This window comes from Barbus barbus (genome assembly GCF_936440315.1).
Source record: "Barbus barbus genome assembly, chromosome: 40".
Taxonomy (NCBI): Eukaryota; Metazoa; Chordata; class Actinopteri; order Cypriniformes; family Cyprinidae; genus Barbus; species Barbus barbus.
In genome coordinates, this window is record NC_136718.1 from 19,941,674 (window position 1) to 19,961,290 (window position 19,617).

General features: G+C 38.5%; 1 protein-coding gene across 1 annotated transcript in view; it reads left to right on the plus strand.

Moving 5' to 3' along the window:
* LOC306859965 (plexin-A1-like) overlaps positions 1-19,617 on the plus strand; it is a 223,554-nt gene that overhangs the window by 36,662 nt on the left and 167,275 nt on the right. The window contains exon 3 of the mRNA XM_079401423.1: positions 10,799-10,981. Within this exon, the coding sequence (XP_079257549.1) occupies positions 10,799-10,981 (183 nt within the window). The remainder of the gene's footprint in view (positions 1-10,798; positions 10,982-19,617) is intronic.

Genomic DNA, 19,617 nt, shown 5'->3' on the forward strand with positions numbered 1-19,617 from the left:
TTATTCATATTACTAGTTACACGAGATATAAGTTTTATGGTTTTATAATTACTTCATTCTGCATTGTTTTATGTTATATATGTATCTTTTAAAGGAAAATATAATGTAGTTCAAAAAAGTCCACTCGTATATATTTTTTAAAAATGTATGCAGATTATAGCAGATGTTTTATTTGTTCTTTGTGCTTTTAATTGTTTAAATATTAATAACCCTCAGACAAACCAGGATACACAGGATACAATCACATACACGTGGAATGTAAACTCACTCGCTAACCAATTGTTTCGGCACAGGTTTAGGTTCACTGGATTCTTAAGGGGAAGCGATTAGGCAGGAAGTGGGTCAGTAATGTTGAGAAATTGGCCTAAATTGCATTTCCTAGCCAGCACATTAAGAGTAGGACCAGCTGCTTTCAATGGACGCTCTGAAAGGCCTGACGTCTGAGTGTGCCAAACATACGTGTGATCTGCCATACAAGGATGCAAATCATTCAACCTCTACAGGTTGTTTCTCATGAGAAGCAGTGCAGATTTAGGGATGCCGTGCCAAACTATTTGATCTGTTATCCTAATCTGAACCGTATGAGGACCGTAGATCAACTGCGCTCGGTGGTAAATAGGGATTGTGTATTTCAACAAACTATTTAATTATTTAATTTCATGCCATTTATGACCATTTCTTTCTCAGTGGGAAAGCCATTTTAATTTTTTTATAAAAAAAATAAAGGCAATAAAAATATTTAAATTATTTTTTGTATTTAAAAAGCAATACTTTGCCTTTTATAGAGAATATTTTATTATTGTAATATGGTAATGTGCATTACAATAATGTGAATTACATATGTGCTTAACTGGCATTAAATATGATGCCACAATTCAAAATATTTTAATAGACTTTTTCTCCTCAAAATATAGTTTCATTTATTTATTTAAAATATGACCTGGGAAAGTTCTTGACAGGTTTTATGAGATTCACCCAACTAACTAAAACACTAAAACTGTTTCAATTTGCTTGCATCTGGAAGCATTTTTCTACCTTTGCTCTTCCATTCAGTTTTTGGAAGTTTATGCTGATTTATAGATCGGCGAAATGCATAATCACTTAACCTCCGTGTTAGAGAGAAAGAAGGAGTAACAGAGAGAGAGAGCGAGTGTTGTGCATATGTGTTCTGTCTGTGCCAGATGCCATGGGGCCGAGCGCAGGTCAGTCTCATAATCAGGGCTCTGTGCACTTCTCTGTTTGGAAACGTGTTTGCGTTGTGTGGTGCTGGTCTGAGGAATCTGTATGTGCGAGTGTCTGGGGTGCGTGTGTGGTGTCAGGTCAGTGGAGAGGAGATATGAACATCTGTCCCACAGCTTTTGCCTGCTGCTAGTTAAATGACACAAGCGTGCACACGTTACACATTAGCACATGTGAGCGGCTCAGTTGCACTTGCCTCTTTCAGTCAGCTTTCTGTCATTATACACAGCATAGTATCTGCTTCAGAAGGCATACACCCAAGAAACGTTCACAGCCGTTTTAATCCATATTGCATACAAAGACTAAGATCAGAATGGCATATTATATCATGCTGTATTTCTATTTCTGCAGCGTGCGTGCTGTGCATACTGTATGTTTTGCATACATAGAACTCACACGAGACATATTACATGTGCCAAGTTTCGAGTATGCAAGAAAGCACACTGCATTAGGTACTGTATTCCGCAATGCACTTGATTTAACCTATTGTATATATTTAGGGATAGGGTGTGTGTTTACCAAAAGCGAAGCGAATATTTGCATTGCGTTTATTCTTGGGATGTTTTTCGCATCACTCGTGCAAATTAAAACAATAAAAACGTTTTCTGCAACAACCGGATGTGTTGTTGGATTAAATAATTAGATTCACTTTTGGTGTGCACATACACATTATCCCTCTAGATTACTCGTGGGGTGCTTTTTGTGTCAATCGCGCGTATAACATTGCGTAAAGCCATCCTCCATTTTCTGATACAACCGGACATGTCAATAAGCTCTTTGCTGATTGGCTTGTGCATCAAGGTACAATGCAAATTTTCTGCTCGTGTTGAAATTTTTCAATGTGGTTGGAAGATGCGATTGAGGTGTGTATCGTGGGTTTGCGGCAATTGCGTCGCCCAGATTGTGTCATTTGCATTGCCCGGTGCCAATTTGCGTCCGTTCACATCTTTGCATTGACTTTGCATTGATAGTTAAATGCACACACCATTACATTTTATTTTAAGGTGTCCTAGTTAAAGTGTAATTTTAAATTTAAATACTCAATAATATTAATTAACAACATGTTTTTTTACTGTAGGGTTAAGATTAGTGTTGTTTTTGGCGGCCTGTTTTAATTTTAGTTTTAGTCTAGTCTTTGTGTGAAGCTGTCATTTTAGTTTTTATTAGTTTTAGTCACGTTCATACTCTCTTTAGTCTAGTCAAGTTTCAGTCAACTAAAAGTCTCTGAGCATTTTAGTCTGATTTTAGTCAGAATTATCCATGACTATTTTCATCTAGTTTTAGTCGACGAAAACTGATGACATTTTAGTCTAGTTTTAGTCAATGAAAATTGTATTTTATTGTTCTCTCTTAAACGTGATTTCTACCGAGGGGAACGCTAGAGCCCTGCATTTCAGCCCGGCCCCGACCGATGGGCCAGTTTTCACATCATAGCTCAGACGCGGACCGGGCTTCGGGCCTGTTTTAGGCTTCTCCTTATTTTTATATTTTAGACATCCATCAATTAGTGATGAAAAAAATTGCCGCGCTGGTGGAAACAACACGAGACTGTGCCGCGACTGTCAAGAGGGGCTCGACGGTGTTTAGAGTCCCGCAGCAGCGCAGATGAAGAGTTCTGCCTTCAAATGCACGCAATAAGCTGAAGCTGACTGCAAAGCCCCAGCAAAAGTAATTACCATGAATGTGTTGGGGGGGAAATAGTAAAGAGATATTTGAATTATTTACTAATAAACTAGTGTTTTCTGTGTCAGTGTCGCAAAGATGAAGATGATGATCCTGACTCGCCATCTCCTCATTAGACGCGCCTTTAGAGAGAAGTGCATCTTCACGGATTATAATGAAAGAGTTTTTGTTTTCGATTTGATTTATTTCGTTAAGTAGTAATTTAAAGCTTTCTATAAATATATTTATCATGTCTGTCTATTCGTTGATTCGCTGCAACCTGATGCAGCCCCTGAAGTGAGACACAGGAAACAGAAATACTGCAAAATAATAATAATAACGTGACTAAATGAGACGAAATAACGTTATAACATTTCATTTCGTCTCGTTTTGGTCAACGAAAATGAAGAGACATTTTAGCATAGTTTTTATTTTGTAAACCACATTTTGTCTCGTTTTTTATTCGTCACCAATATTGCATACATTTAATTACAGTCATCGTCACATGACCAGCATTTACACGAGACGCAACGTAAATGCTGGTCATGTGACGATATATATGCACTATGTATGTATTATTAATATTACTATTTTTATGTATTATAAATTTACTTTAATATTTATTATTTCAATATTTACATTTATTTTCTAATTAGATAAGGCAAAATTATTTATTTATTTATTTTACAGTGAATACTATTTGTTAAATTAAATGTGCTATGCAATATGTGGTTATATACAGCTTAAACCATTTAATCTTCTTTTTTAAATTATAATCAATACTGAGTGTATACTGCACAGTAGGCAGTTAGTAGTATGCTAGGATTACATTATGAACTCACATTATTAAATCACCAGTTCCAATTCTATTTGCTCATTACTATACAAATTTTCTGAGACTGTGGTCTGTACAAGTTTGAAACAAACTTGCTTAGAAGTTACCAGACTGCTACAAGGATAAATTTAGAGAAATAACTAGTTGCTGGAGTTGCCAAAATTTGCAAGGGATGTGATATCAGATCTTTGGAATATAGGCCTATAGCAAGTAAATGAGATCCTGGAGTATATCTAGTCTTTAGGTTTTTTTATGTTTGTCAGGTTATTTGTAGTTGGTTGCAGTGTAGTTTGACTAAGTTAGACTACACTGAATATAAAACTGAATATATCTTTCCTGTTCTTCACAATGTCATCATTTTTGAAGGGTATTTTAATCTACACCTTCAATTCAAAATCAGCCCCGATCAGCAGTGCACACTTCTCCTCCACTTTCCACTGATATTTTCCAGTGCCTCCATACGGTGAACACCTGCTCTCGCTCCATGACCGTCTCGTGCAGGCGTTATAAAGCCGAACAATACAGATCACGAGTGCATTTTTTAGTGCCAGACGATGGGATGGAGTGAAAGAGGAATGGAGACTGAGAGAGAGAGAGTCCAGAGGTGATTAAAGGTGAAAGCGAAGCCTGATATATTGCTCTGCCTTACAGCCGTGCCACAGGATACAAGCCCTAAACAACAGGACCACAGCATGTACTAGACAGTGTAGGTGAATGTGAGAGTGCATAGTGGGTGTGAATGTGTGTCTGACTATATATTTCTGTATAAACCGTTTAGCGTGTATGTAAATATTTACAGGAAGCCATGCAGGAAGAGGCATTGGGACAGAAACTGAAAACAGTCATGTAGAATATAGAATCTCACACTAGCATTCAAAAGTAATATATTTTTAAAGAAATTAATACTTTTATTCAGCAAAGATGCTTTAAATTGAACAAAAGTGATCATAAAAGACATTTTATAATGTTTCACAATGTTTCTATTCATCAGGAATGCTGACAACAAACATGGTTTCCACAAAAATATTAGGTAGCACAACTGTTTTCAATGTTTATTGAGCATATTCGAATGATTTCTGAAGGATCATGTGACACTGAAGATTGGAGCAATGATGCTGAAAATTCAGCTTTGCGTCACAGTCTTTATTTTATATTAAAATAAAAAGCAGTTATTTTATTTTTGAAATAATACTTCACAGTATTGCTGTTTTTACTGTATCTTTGATCAAATAAATGCAGCCTTAGTTAGCATAAAGGACTCTCTTACTGACCCCAAACTTTTGAATACCTTCATACATACCATTTTTAAAACCTCATATTAATTGGGAGAATATATGCAGAAATCTAAGTAAATAAGTAAATAAATAATGTCATACCACAGTGAACTAGTGAAGAGAAAAAGAGAAAAAAATAATTATTTAAAAGTAGTAAAAACATTTAAGAATAAATAATATTTTTTGAAATCTTGAATTAGGAAAATTTGATGAACGTGCGTTCACATGAATTTTCTTAGAATGAACATTAGCATCTACCCAAGACCTATGACCTCTGGTGTTTCCCTCGCAGTTGAGCTATAGGAATGTCATGTCATATTTTTCTTAATCAAATGACAGGATAGACGGCCTACATAAAGACATTAAGTCCTACTAAAGGACTTTAGATTGAGGGTCAATAGGATTGCTCAGTGGAATCAGTTTTATAAGTAACACCATTACATAAAGCTGAACGATAGCTCATGATGGCTATGCTAATATGACGTGTATTTTTAGATAAGCCTCAGATGCTTTGGGAATCTGTGATGTTCTCCTGTCTAATGCTGTTAATGCCAGAGAGAGCAAGAGCGGCGGAGAGAGTGCCTGAATCCTGGCTCGCTTCAGCGCGAGCACCATTAAGACCCAATTAGAGAGCCTCCATTGGCTGTTTGGAGGAAACAAAGGGCAAACGGCTGAGCCGCTGCATTTCCACCGTCACCAATCAAAACAGGAGGCTGGCAGCCTGCCATCCCTCCACTCATCTCTCTCTCTCTCTCTCTCTTTCTCTTAGGCCATGCGTCCAGAAATGTTGGCAGCCTCCCTTTATCTTCATTTATGTTTTCCACCATCTACAAACACATTTAAGGACAAGCGCACGCATGCATCAACACAAACACATTTAAGGACAATCGTGCACATGCACACACATAAAACAAACACCTTGGTGCATATCTGAGTGTACACAAATAAGGATTCATTTTGAACACAAATGAGCGGCTTTATAGACAATCAACAGTGTTTGGAAGAAGTGTTTTTGTCCATTTTTCTATGCTGATTTTGGTATATATATATATATATATATATATATATATATATATGCACACATATATAATATACATATATACTTTCTGTATTTTTTTATTTGTGATACTAGTATAATATAATCTAGTTTATAATAATTGTATAGGTTAATAAGATACATATTTAGTTATAGTTAATTATATATAATTAATAAATATACATTAGTATTAAAAATGCAATTGAATGTTGCAGTATTTCTATAATACATTTTTATGAAGTGTTTACAATTGATAAATTAATTATTCAACTGATATTTAGTTCTAAAACATTATAATTTGTTAAAATATGAATGTATATTAAAAATCTAATTTAATATATATATAAACACCATTTATAAATATATCATTATAATCTTTAAATTATTGTAACTTAATTATTAAACTATGATAATTATAACCGTAGTGAATTTATATGTATATATTTAAATGTGTATTTAAAATGTATATTATATTTTAATATGGATAAATATATTATTTATGTGAATGTTATTTTTATACATGCTATTTAATAAATATAATTTAAAACGATAATTCTAGAGTTGTACACACACCCAATGATATACTTGTGAATATATAAACAAATTGTATTACAACTTATAAAATTGAAATTCTGTATATATTTATATTTATGTGCACTATATGTAATAATGATTTACGGAATGATGAACAGATAAATATGAACAAATAACTAAATCCAAATCCCCTTTTTTTTTGTTAACTATAGTTATTGGTTTTTAAAATGTGTGTGTGAGTGCTAAAAAAAAATTACATTTGGTTCTAAAATACAGCCCTTACTCTTGTTTATAACTAAACTGCGAGTGAACATAACTGTATTTAGCTGGACTGAGAACTTTGTATCTCTCCTGTGTATTTTCTCCCAAAATACCTGGTCTATCAGGTGTCAGTCTCTCTGGATCAGGCCTGCGGCGTCTCTAAAACATGCTACCAGATTAACCCTTTGAGACTTGTCTATCACATCCCCCTCTGTCAAACCCTGCCTCCCTCATCGATCCCTAAGGCTATCATTGGTTGGATGTAGAGAGAGCAGGAAAAGAAAGAGATGGACTGATAGAGGAAGGAGTTGGATCGTGTCTGCTGTGAGATCGATCAGATGGTGTAACGATAAGACATAAGGATTACAGCTGCTCTCTAAGGTGTGTGTGTGTGTGTGTGTGTGTGTGAGAACAGAGGTGAGTTAGCATCACATTCCTGTTTCCCACTGATCTGCGTTGGGTCACTAACTTGAAATCAGGATACTTTGAGGTTTGTCCTTCGTCATCAGCAAAGCTGAATCAATCAGACATTACTCAGAATTGTGGTAATATCTCTGCTTCACGTAAGAATTTCTGTTAGATAATACATTTACACAACAGCCTCCTTGTCTTAAACCTTCCATGCTGTTGAGTGATATTTTTAGACTGTAGACAGATTTACCGCAACTTAAAGGGATAGTTCACCCAAAACGGAACATTCTGTTATTTACTCATCCTCATGTTGTTCCAAACCTGTGTGACTTACTTTCTTCTGTGAAAAAATATTCTGGGTATATGAGGGATGATGCTGTTAGGCGAAATGTTAGGTACCATAAATTGTGCAATATGACTCGTGTACTGTATTCAGGCTGAAATTTAAGTTATTTACTGTAGCGATGTACTTTAGCTCTCCTTAGCATTTTCATAAGATAATTAAGGATGTCTTATGTGTGAATAAGTTCAATCCACTGACTCCAGTTGTAGCAGTCAACCTCTCACTGAAGGGTAGTTTTATCTAGCAATAATGTCTGCCTATTCCTCATAAAAACTATTGTGTAATTTCAGCAGACTTGGAATAATGCACAAGTTGAATTAATCACTTTTATAATACCTTTGTAGTATTTTTGGGGGCTTGACGGCACCAGTCCTCATTCAGAGAGGCAAAGATATTCTTCATACAAAAATCATGTTTTGTTTTCCAGAAGAATACCAAAGTCATACAGGTTTGGAACAGCATGAGGTTGAGTAAATTGTTATAGCAGTTTCATTTTTGTGTGAACTCTTTAAGATCACAGATAAATCTTCAGAAATCTTCAGTTTTGAAGATTCCCTTGCATTCCAAAATTTGTAAATAATGCAGTTGGAAGTGAGTCATTTTTAGGTTGGTTAGCATGCGAATAAATGTTGGAGGAAAATGTGCAAATGTGCTTTATCACATAGGGTCAGTTTTATCTTCAGTGGCAGCAGCACAGATGGGTTCATTTACGTTTTTGAGGTTCATACTCTCTGACTGGATTCTGAGGCATCTTCTTCCTCTCCAGCCTGTCAGAGGCATTTCGGCCCCCTTCCATCTCAGCTGTCATCCCCCTCACGTTCCACAGATATTGAAGATGACAGTCTCAGTCCGGCCCAAGAAACTGCGGTCGCATGGTGTCTGTCTTTAACTTGTTAACATGTCTGTGTCTCTTAACGCCCTGCTGCGAAACTACAGATTTATGGGAGAGATGAGATTTCTTCTTGGGTCAGGACATCCGTCTCCTCACTTCCCCTCCCACTGAAAATATTCTGCACCGGACGCATTCGTCGCACTTGTAGCCAGTCCACCTTGTGGCCTTGTTTAGTCATCTTTCCCTCTCCTTTTGACCCAAATTGAATCAGTAATTTGAATTAAAGAGGGGAAAAAGAAGAAATCTGCATGAGGCATACTGTAGAACCTCTGATAGATACGCATCGTTGCCGGTCGCAGTTACTGGCTATGGGTGGCTGCCCTGTTATTTTTGCAGTTCTCAGATGGGATGATGAAGAGAAGATATACATTTCAGCAGTGTATGTGATTTCTAGGTTCACTGTGTGTTTAAATATGCTTGTTTAGTGATATACCTGTATACCTACAATACGTAGCGTTTCCTCATGAATGAAGGTAGCAAACAGGACTGATGAATGGATGGAAAGACGGATAGATAGGTGGATGGATAGATGGGAGGATTTCGCATTTCCTCTTGAATGAAGGTAGTAAACAAGGTGAGGCATGGACAGGTAGATGTATGGGAAGATGTATGAATAGATAAGAGGACAGATGGATAGATAGGTGGACGGATAGATGGATAGATAGGTGGATGGATGGATAGATGTAGCATTTCCTCGTGAATGAAGGTAGTAAACAGGATGAGGAATGTACAGGTAGATGGACAGATAGATGGATGGATAGATGGATAGAAAAATGGGTGGATGGATGGATGGATGATAGATGGATCGATAGGTGGACGGATGAACAGAGATGGATGGATAGGTGGACGGATGGATGGACAGATGGATGGTTTGATGGATAAATGGATGGACAGATGGATGGGTGACTTAGATGAATAGATGGACAGATGGATGGATGGATGGGTGATTAGATGCAGTCAAGTCACTATTTGTATAGCGCTTTTAACAATGCAAATAAGCAGCTTTACATCAGCTTGATATAAAGCTGGGTGGCTTTACATCAGCTTTACAGTATTTTTGTGAACAGATAGATCGATAGATGGATAGATAGATAGATGGATTACATGTGTTGAATTTCTTTAAATTGCAATTCAGTAAATTCCCCTTCTTGTCATTTCAGTTCAACTTCCTGTGACATTTTAGTTCTTTAATTCTGAATTTTGCGCAACCATGACTCACCGGGTATTACCATTATCCAGGCTGGATTCATCCACTCAGTACACGCCATTAGGCATAGTTTGTCCCCACGACCTTGTCTTTGCCAGCACTTTTCGAGCTTTGCTAACGCAAGTGGTATTTCTAGCATCATTGGTTGGCTTGCATTAACCGCCATTACCAGCGTCATTAACTCTGCCAACATAATATTTCCTCATCTAGCGGAGAATAACGCCTAGCGGCAATAACCGCGAATGGTGGGCAACAAACGTTTTCTCTCTGGAGATTAGTCCTGCTCGCACCTGAGTGCAGGCCGACTGTAATTACAGTAGGTGCATGGTGGTTCGGTGTAACCCAGACGGTCGCTAACCTTAGGGATGCACTTGGTCTGTTTGTTCAATCCCCTTCTGTTCGTTCTATTTCGAGAGCAAATCACGACATTCCCCAGGGGTTTAGGAAATGCTCTCTTGTGTTGTAGGGCACAGTGCTGGTCCACTACAGTGTTTGCAAGCCTGAATATCCTTCCCGCTGCCTGGAACGGGTCATCCTTGGCAGCAGTGGCACCCCTCGCTGGATGAAGAATGAGGGGCACCGTTGGGTAGCAATGCTGGGCAGTGGGGGTCATGGCCACTTTTGTCTCTGCTAATGAGCCCAGTCTGTCGACCAGAGCGAGGAGGACGTCTCCTGGGACACTTTGTTCATTGTGCGGTCATCTTTGTGTGGGGCGATTAGGGATCGTGTGTGCATTAGGCATTGAATCGTGAGGTATTGTGTGCGACATTTGGTGTTGGCCATGTCCGTTTTAGCAGTTTTTCCATACAAAGGAGTAAAGAGCCGAGAATGATTTTCCCTCAGGTCCTCTATATTTTCTGACCGTTCTTCGAGTGGCACAAGCGCAGGGACTCATTTTGCAATATATCTGTATGAGTGTGGGCCTCTGGCTGATTCATTAGCACAGAAAATACAGTATAAGGCCTTTAATGACCCGAAGGAATATCGAGCAATGGATTGGTATTGCAGAAGATTAAGAGTGAAAATGCCATATCGGCCTCCATCGCCTCAGCTCCCACTCAGTAACTACTCGAATAACTCTGCCTTTTTTATCTCTGTCCACAGCCTCTCCAGATAGATGACAACTTTTGTGGCCAGGACTTCAACCAGCCTCTAGGGGGCACCACTACGATTGAAGGGATTCCTTTATTCCTGGACAAAGACGATGGGATGACGTCAGTGGCGGCGTATGATTATCGCGGCCACACTGTAGCCTTTACCGGCACCCGTAGCGGCAGGATGAAGAAGGTGAGTCGCATGCTTAATTTTTGGTTGTGGTAAAGCGATTGTATGTGTTAATTTGAGGTTGGATGTAGAAGATCGTAAAGGTTTTGGGATGGTGTCTTTTTTACTTTTATGAGTGTTTGTATTAGTATACTGATAGTCAAACACATTTGCTCTCAAGAATTTGAAAACGAGCCACATGCACACACACTTCTACACAAACGTGCTTGTGCTGAAGTATGCAGTAATCCTGTCTCAGTCCTTGTATATGACCCCAGCGTGATGTCTAAACCGCTGGCTGGATATAGGCTGTACACGGGGGTGGTGAGGGGAGATCAGCGGATGTCGAATGATATCCCATCATAGGAATCGCATTTCTCCTCCGTCTCGCTCTTCCTGTTGCGGCCCCCGAGCCGGACAGCACTGTCTGTGTTATTAGACAGAAATCAATGGCCCGTGTGCAAATACAGTGTGTGTGTCTGGGTTCCTAATAAGGTGAAAGCTAGAAAGGTGTATGTACATGTGTTAATGGCATGCATCAGTTAATTCAGTACCAATCATGTGCATATCTCTCACCAACTTCCAGTTCCTGTGTCTCTCACTGTTCGACCATCTCAGCCAATCTAGTTCCTTTGCAAAGCCAAAGCCAAATATGTCTGAGCTCTCAAGGGGCGAGCTGTATGAGACGGGCCAGCTCTGGATCTTGGGTGTGCGTTGGTGCCGGCGGTGCTGTTTTATTGCTATTCATTTAGTGCTAAAGTGTGGGTCTGGCCCTAATGAAATGTAAAGCTGTAGTCTATTGACGTGGGCTCATTGTAATTCCTCTAGTCTTCCAGTTGCTGAGAGGCCTTATTGATTCATCTGTATGAATATATAATCAGGGGCCTAAATCTTAGTGGCTGCAGACAGCTGTACGTGTGTGTGTGTGTGTGTGTGTGTGTGTTTTAATGTTTGTGAAGCAAAGACCCATGACTGGCTGTGAGACTGTGACATTAAAGATTGTTTGGTTCTACTTGAAGTGATGTTTTCAAGAGTTTTCTCTTACTTTCGCAATCATTATTTTTGACTAATCAGGTGTCATTTATGCATGCTATTTATTCAAGTAATAAATAACACGTTATGGTAACAGAAGTGTAAATGGGATTGTCATTTTATCTATTGTTTGTTCTGTCTAACATTTCTTCTATCTGTTCACTCTGTGTCATTCTTTCCATCTGTCATTCATTTTATCTATCTATCTATCTATCTATCTATCTATCTATCTATCTATCTATCTATCTATCTATCTATCTGTCTGTCTGTCTGTCTGTCTGTCTGTCTGTCTGTCTGTCTGTCTGTCTGTCTGTCTGTCTGTCTGTCTGTCTGTCTGTCTGTCTGTCTGTCTGTCTGTCTGTCTATTTTTTTTTCATTCTGTCTATTGTTCGTTTATTCAATCTTTTCTTCATTTGTTTGACCATAGAAATGATAGATCAATCTATCCATCTTTTGTTCTTGTTTATTCTATCTAGCATTTGTTGGATCTATAATTTGTTTGTTCAATCTGTTGTTTGTTTAATCTGTCATTGATTCAATCTATTGTTTGTTCGTTCGTTCTATCTTTTGTTCTGTTATTCGTTCTATTTATTGTTCTGTCTGTCAATTTAGAAACACTAAGACATTTTAATATATTTTTTTGTTTTATGTAAAATGCTTATGTTCATTCACCTAGGATGCATTAAATTGGTCAAAAGTTATAAGTCAAGGAGTTCTTGTTACTTACTGTATGTGTGAAAGAGGTTCATTATTTATTATGCAGATGGATTATGTAAAGTGTTTTTGAAGGCAGTGAGACTTATACAAATGCGTATGTGTTTATGAGATGTATTTTGTTGACCCTGCAAAGAAATGTGGCTCTTGTGGGTCTGATGCGCAGGAGGTCAATGTCAGTGATTTGATAGAATCCACTATTGGGGTTCATAGGAGTGGAAATCTCCAATAAAAAAATCCTCTGTTCATAAATATGCCGGCCTTCTTGACATCGCCTGTATCCCCCAACCTCAAGCCACAGCTTGATGGGCTTTCAGTTGAAGATAACGGCTAATAAAGCAGGTTGAAAATGCACATTAGACAATTTGTTCGCATGTCGTAACAATCTGAATCTGAGCTCTGTATTGGCAGAGCTAGCATGCTAACCGACATGTGGTGAATTCTCAGCGCCTTTTTAGTCGTGAGCTTACGATTCATGCGGTGACTTGCCAATTAAGGCGCTTGTGCATAACCAGTCAGTCGCGTTCATGTAATGTCGCGACTGACTGGGAAGAGACAGCAGCGGCCCTACACTCCTCTTATGATCAGTGGGACCCATGTGGAGAGGGTGAGTAGCTTCAAGTACCTCGGTGTAAACATCTCCGAGAACCTGACTTGGACTACACACATCCAAACACAGGTTAAGAAAGCCAGGCAAAGACTGTACCATCTCCGACAGCTGAGGAAATTCAGGGTCTCACCAGCAATCCTGAAAACTTTCTATTCAGGGACCATAGAAAGTGTATTGACTCTGTATGGGCATCTCAGTGTGGTATGGAAACAGCTCCAATCAGGACTGCAAAGCACTACAGAGAGTTGTGCGCTTAGCTGAGCGCATCTCAGGGTCTGCTCTCCCCTCTCTGCAGGACATCTACCTCAAACACTGCAAAAATAGAGCTGTCAAAATCATCAAGGACTCAAATCACCCTGGTAACCATCTATTCACTTTGCTTCCATCTGGTAAGCGCTTCCGTAGCCTGATGGCAAAAACTGAGAGACTTAGGAGGAGCTTCTTCCCCCAGGCCATCAGGCTCCTAAACTCTAACTCTGTGTCATAACATCACTTGACTCCATGTAAATATCAATATATCAATAAGCTATTCATAATTTTTTCTACCTCATATTGCTGCTATTTAAATACCCTGTACAACTTTTTTGCACATTCTTTTGCACATTCCTCTTTATTACTATTTAAGTCAACAACATACTGACCTGCACATTTATATTTATATTTTTTATCTTTTTATTTTATTCTTTTTTTTTTTCTACTTTTTTTCTTAATTTGTATACTATATAATTGCACTGTCCTTGGAGCGGACCTGACCTACATTTCACTGCTGGTTATACTCTGTATAATTGTGTATGTGACGAATAAAAATCTTGAATCTTGTCCACCTGCCCGCCTCTGCAGGTCCGATTCGAGGGAAGATCTCCCTTGGAGACGTTAAATGCTGGTGGCTACAGGTCACTTATCATTTAGCACGTTAGCGTGGCTAATTAGCATGTTAGCGCAGCCACACGTGTACCCCCTCCATTTCCGAAATGTCACTTTAATTAAGAAGCATGATCTGATTTGAGCTAATTTGCCGAGCGAATGGTAATTACAGATAACATTTGGAAGCAATGAGCAAGAAGGAAGGCTTGTGGGGTGGGTGGGGGTGCATTTTCGCGGCAGGAAGTGATATCTCCTTGTGGAAATCTCGCCTGATTGAGAACGATTAATGATTGACAACATCTTGTAGTCCTCGGCGGGAACGTCGGAAGCCGTGATTGGTGGCAGTGATTAGGGAGCGAGCTGCAAAGATCGTCCTCAGAAGTTTGTTGCATGGTCAGTCGCTCCGAGCGGTATTGTGAAGCGTCGTGCCTGTGAGGGACAAATCAGAGGAAGACAGACTGCAGCGTGTCGTAATTGTTTTTTTTCTTCTGTGGTGACTTTTCTTAGCATCTAACATTCTCATTGTCAAGGTAAAGCTGTATATGTGCCAGTACAGAATTGCTGTTCATTTTATTCTCTTTTTCACACACACAGACACAATAAATGTCACATCCAGCTCCTCTCTTATAGCGGGCACTGTGCCCGTGTTTCAGTCTCAATCTGTATCAATTCAGTGTTCTTGTTCAGGCACAAGTAAAAGGTCCTTTTGATCATTTCGTTACTCTGCCTGTTTCTGCCTCAGTCTCTTGAATGAATCCTAAAACCTACCAAATATGAAATTTATCAGTGTAATATTGATATTTTCTATATTTATATATTCATTTTAATATTTAAATTTAACAGTGAACTAATGTATTTCATATATATTTTTTATTTTAATTTAATTTATTTATTTTAATTTAATTATTTTATTTGAAGAATATCTTGGTACATATTTTTTTATATTTTTATTTTTTTTAAAGAATTCATCCTTTCATTCACCTTTGATATATATATATACTGTACATACAACACAGACACAGACACACACACACACACACACATGTTGGTTTTTGTCGTTTATGGGGACTCTCCATAGGCGTAATGGTTTTTATACTGAACAAACTGTGTGTGCTATTGCCCTACACCAACCCTACACCTAAACTTAGCCCTCACAGGAGACTTTGTGCATTTTTAGATTTTCAAAAAAAACACCATTTAGTATGTTTTTTTTAAGCCTTTTGAATTACGGGGACATAGGCAGTGTCCTCATAAACCACCTTCATATTGTAATACCTCTGTCATACACATGTCATTATACAAATTTGTGTTCTCATAAACCACATAAACATGCACACGCACACACACACACAAACACAAACACAAACAAACAAACAACCTGATTTATTGACTTAAGAATTGGAATTTTGTGGCTTTTATTCCATGTCACATTTTAAGTAATTTATTTTCTTGTGTGCTGCTTAAAATTTATATAAAATATGCTAAGATTCACTTTTAACTGATATGGAATACGGTATTTTGGGGTTTCAGTACTAAAAAAAAATCTTATTAAAAATGGACTGGTATTATTATGCTTGTCAGAGTATTGTGTCATTAGCTTAGCAACATGCTAAGGTTACACTCTAACAGAGCCAATTGTAAGTCGAGTCTCCAGTGCCTTTTAAGTACTATTTGTGTCACGTGGAGTTATATAAAGTGTTATGAGGTTCAGATTCAGTTAACATGCCACCCTAGAAGGTAGCTGCATATCTAGGGAGAAGTTATCAAGGGAGTTCGCTAGGTATGTGTACCCTGGTGCTACGTGGCCATTTTAAGCTCTGGCAGATGGGTTTGATTGAAAGAGCCCCTGGCTATGAAGCTCATTGGACATCTGTGAGGAAAGCACACTGTTAACCAGGTGCTCACAGTGTTTTTTCCCCCCCAAAGTCCTGACTTTGCTTGGAAGTGCCCTTGAGTAGCACTTAATCTACAAGTCCAGGGGGAACATCTGGCTCTAAAATTAGCCTGTAATGGATGGCATTTGTATATAAACCTGTTTGTGCTGTTACAGAATGAAAATAATTGTCCAATAAGCTATCATCATACGAACAAAGGACGCTGTGTTAGCATAAAAGTTTATACACCCTCCAAACAGCTTGTGTTTATGTGCTTTGAGTCTTCGTAACCGAATGATGGTAGGCTAATGCCGGGTATTCTCTCATTTTCTGCCTCATTTGTTTAATGCTGCGATTGAGGTGGCCTGTGTTCCTTTGACAGCTGTGGATATCCAGCATGCATACACAACTCCATCCCAGAGCAGTGGACACTGTCGAGTGGAACAACTGATGTGTGCCGGCCGCTTGCTCTCTCCAGCAGAGCTACAGACACTGTGTGTGTGTGTCTGATAGTTACCAGATGCCAACAGAGGATGTGACCAGCTACATTCCTGGGATGCTGTTTGCCAGCTTTCAACACAACTGTGTCCAGTGCAACTGTGCACAACCTCACCTGATGCCAGGGAAGGACAGCTGCCTGCCCAACGGCATCTGCGGCCGCCCCTGACGTCATCGCTGTTGTCTGAAAACTGCGGACACGCCTCTATCCTCCACCCGCAGTCAAGGGCCAAAGCAGCTGCTCGCTTCCCTTCCTCTCATTGGCACCATCTGTCTGTTCATCACAACAGACACGGCACTCTCTGTGGTCAGTCACACGTATTAACACTGAACTCTCCATCTCTGCAGTCTGCCCTCGTGCACATGCCACACTTGTAGGGGCCGTACACCCACAGTGTCCCGCCAGAGCATTTGCAGAGGTTCCATCAATCACACCGAATGTCTAAGACGGTTCGGTCTGGACAGGTGATGGATGAAAAGATGAGGTTTGTACTTACAGTATGTGGACACATTTAAAGATTTTTAAACCTGGTAATACTTCACTTGAATAAATAAATATTAGTGGTGTTTGCTAAGGCACTATTCACATTATTTTTGACTATCTTGCACACCGCTCAAGTTTTCTACTGAAAATATATTTTGTATTTATTTCAGTGAACTTGATATTAATAATTATTAGTTTATGGTGTGGTTCAAAGTTAATACAATAGCTAAAGAAAAGGTTTCATGGTTTTTCATGTTTATTTGTAAATATAGGCTACTAATGCATTTTTACAAGTTGTAGAAATTATTTTTTAAATGTATATTAAAAACAAACTCGAATTAACAATGAACTATGTATTTAAAAATTAAAATTAACCTACACGAATAACAAAAAAAAGATTTAATATATTTATTAATAAATAAACGTTAATGAATGAAACCTTATTAGCTAGTGTTCCATATTAATATAGTATTTGAAATATAATATTTTATTAATATTCATTGATCTATTATTAATGATCATATTCCTATTGATATTAATATAAATAATGCACTTTGTCTTGCAAAAGTCTTAATTTTAATGTATTATAATACATATTTATGGATGCATTTTTAGGGAGTATAATTCTTAATATCAAATGGAGATCCACGGCACTGCTGTTCATGGAATATTCAGTCCAGTATCTCTTAGACATATTTTATCAAATTGTGCTGTTTTAAATTCTCTTAAATTTTTGCTAGAAATTTTTAATGGAGTTCTTTTTGTTTAATTTTTTTTTATTTTGGAATATTTGGCTTTTAATAAGGATAGGACAGTATATGAGACAGGAAGTGAAGTGGAAGAGAGAGTGGGGGTTAGATCGGGAAAGGTCCGTGAGCTGGGACTCGAACTCGGGACGCCCCGAAGCGCAACAGCGAGATATGCCAGCGCACTGCCCACAAGGCTATTGTCGCCGCCAACAGAGTCAATTCTGAATGCATTTTTAAGACTTTTATCTTAAAAGAACTCATGTAGGTTTTTAGATTGCACTTTTACACTAATTCCACTCACGCTCTATGAGAATAGCCAAGCTGGAATGGCCTTAAAACAACTATTATAACTATCTACACGAACATGAAAATAATTATAAGGTGCATTATGAATGTTTTAAAATACATAACAAATACAATGCATCTTGTTTATAAGCTTCAAGTGAAGGGTTACTAATAAGATTTATTTGGAAATTGTATTTGCCATTTCTGTTCAGGGAAATGACAAATGGGTGGTGGGTCAGTGCAGAGTCTGTGTGCTTATTCCTGCAAGTTCTTGAAGCCCAGATCACAGAATGACTGGATGAAGCTCTGTCTGCGAGGTCTTGGTGTTCATGCTGCCAAAGCCTTTGTCACCAGGGCAGCTCTCCCTTGGGCTCCGTTGTTGTGGAAACTGAGCATGTCATGCATCTCATCTGCATATGTGGGGTGCCTGCCATCTCTTCCGTCTCTCTCTCTCTCTCTGTTTATGGAAGCACCTCACGCAAGTGTCCTGCCAGCCCTCCAGAATTCTAATGCGCTCCCCTGTTTGTTACGTTTCGTGATCAGAGGCGATACGTTTGGCCCCTCCGGGACCTCCTTTCAAGCGCTGTCTCAAAGATGACACTTGGTAGGAAAGTTCTTCCTTGTAACTTTAAAGATAATGACTTCTTAATGCTGCCAGACCCTTATTTTCTCTACAGACTTGCTGCAAGTGATTATGGGAAAGAACAGTGATCTTGTCTGCCACCCTTTTGTGAAGCTCAGTGGAGTTCCTTACGTTGTTCAATGCCTAAAGATTGAAATGTCACGACGTATACACACACAGATGTTTTTTTCACTCAAATCAGAATCAAACGGAAATCCTTTCATCACGCCACCTTACTAGCATATTTCTGTAAGATAACACCATAATATAGACCAATAGATGCCTGAAGGCATGAAAGAACATAGCGCCTCTATTCCCTGCCGTTTCCACAGGAGGAAATCTGTCCACCCAAGAAAAATAACAGAATCGGGAGACATCGGATTGTAGCTTTATCACGACTGTTGGCCGGGCATGGCATCATGAATGAGAGTCTGTCTCTGCAGGTTTATTCTTCTTTTAAGTGGCCACCATAGTGTCACAAGGCCCACGGTGGCTAATCTGCAGCTTCTGGTATGAGATTAGGTCCTTTTGAAGCTTCATTAAGGTTGAGATTTGGAGAGAGGGATAGCCATTAGCTAGCCACCATGTAGAAGTCTGTCTCTTTGGAAATAAATGCTGTCAGTTATTCACTGTAATGTTTTTCCAAACTACTATGATTTTCTTTGTTGCATGGAAAACAATATTGCCAATATTAGTTTTTTTGATTTTTGAATATTGTTATGCTAGTTATTTTTTTTTTTTACTGTACATACTCATTTTGCGTATTTTTATATTTATGTGTGACCCTGGACCACAAAGCCACTCATAAGTAGCACAGGTATATTTGTAGCAATAGCCAACAGTACATTGTATGGGTCAAAAATGATCAGTTTTTCTCATCGATTATCATTAGGATATTAAGTAAAGATCATGTTCCATAAAGATATTT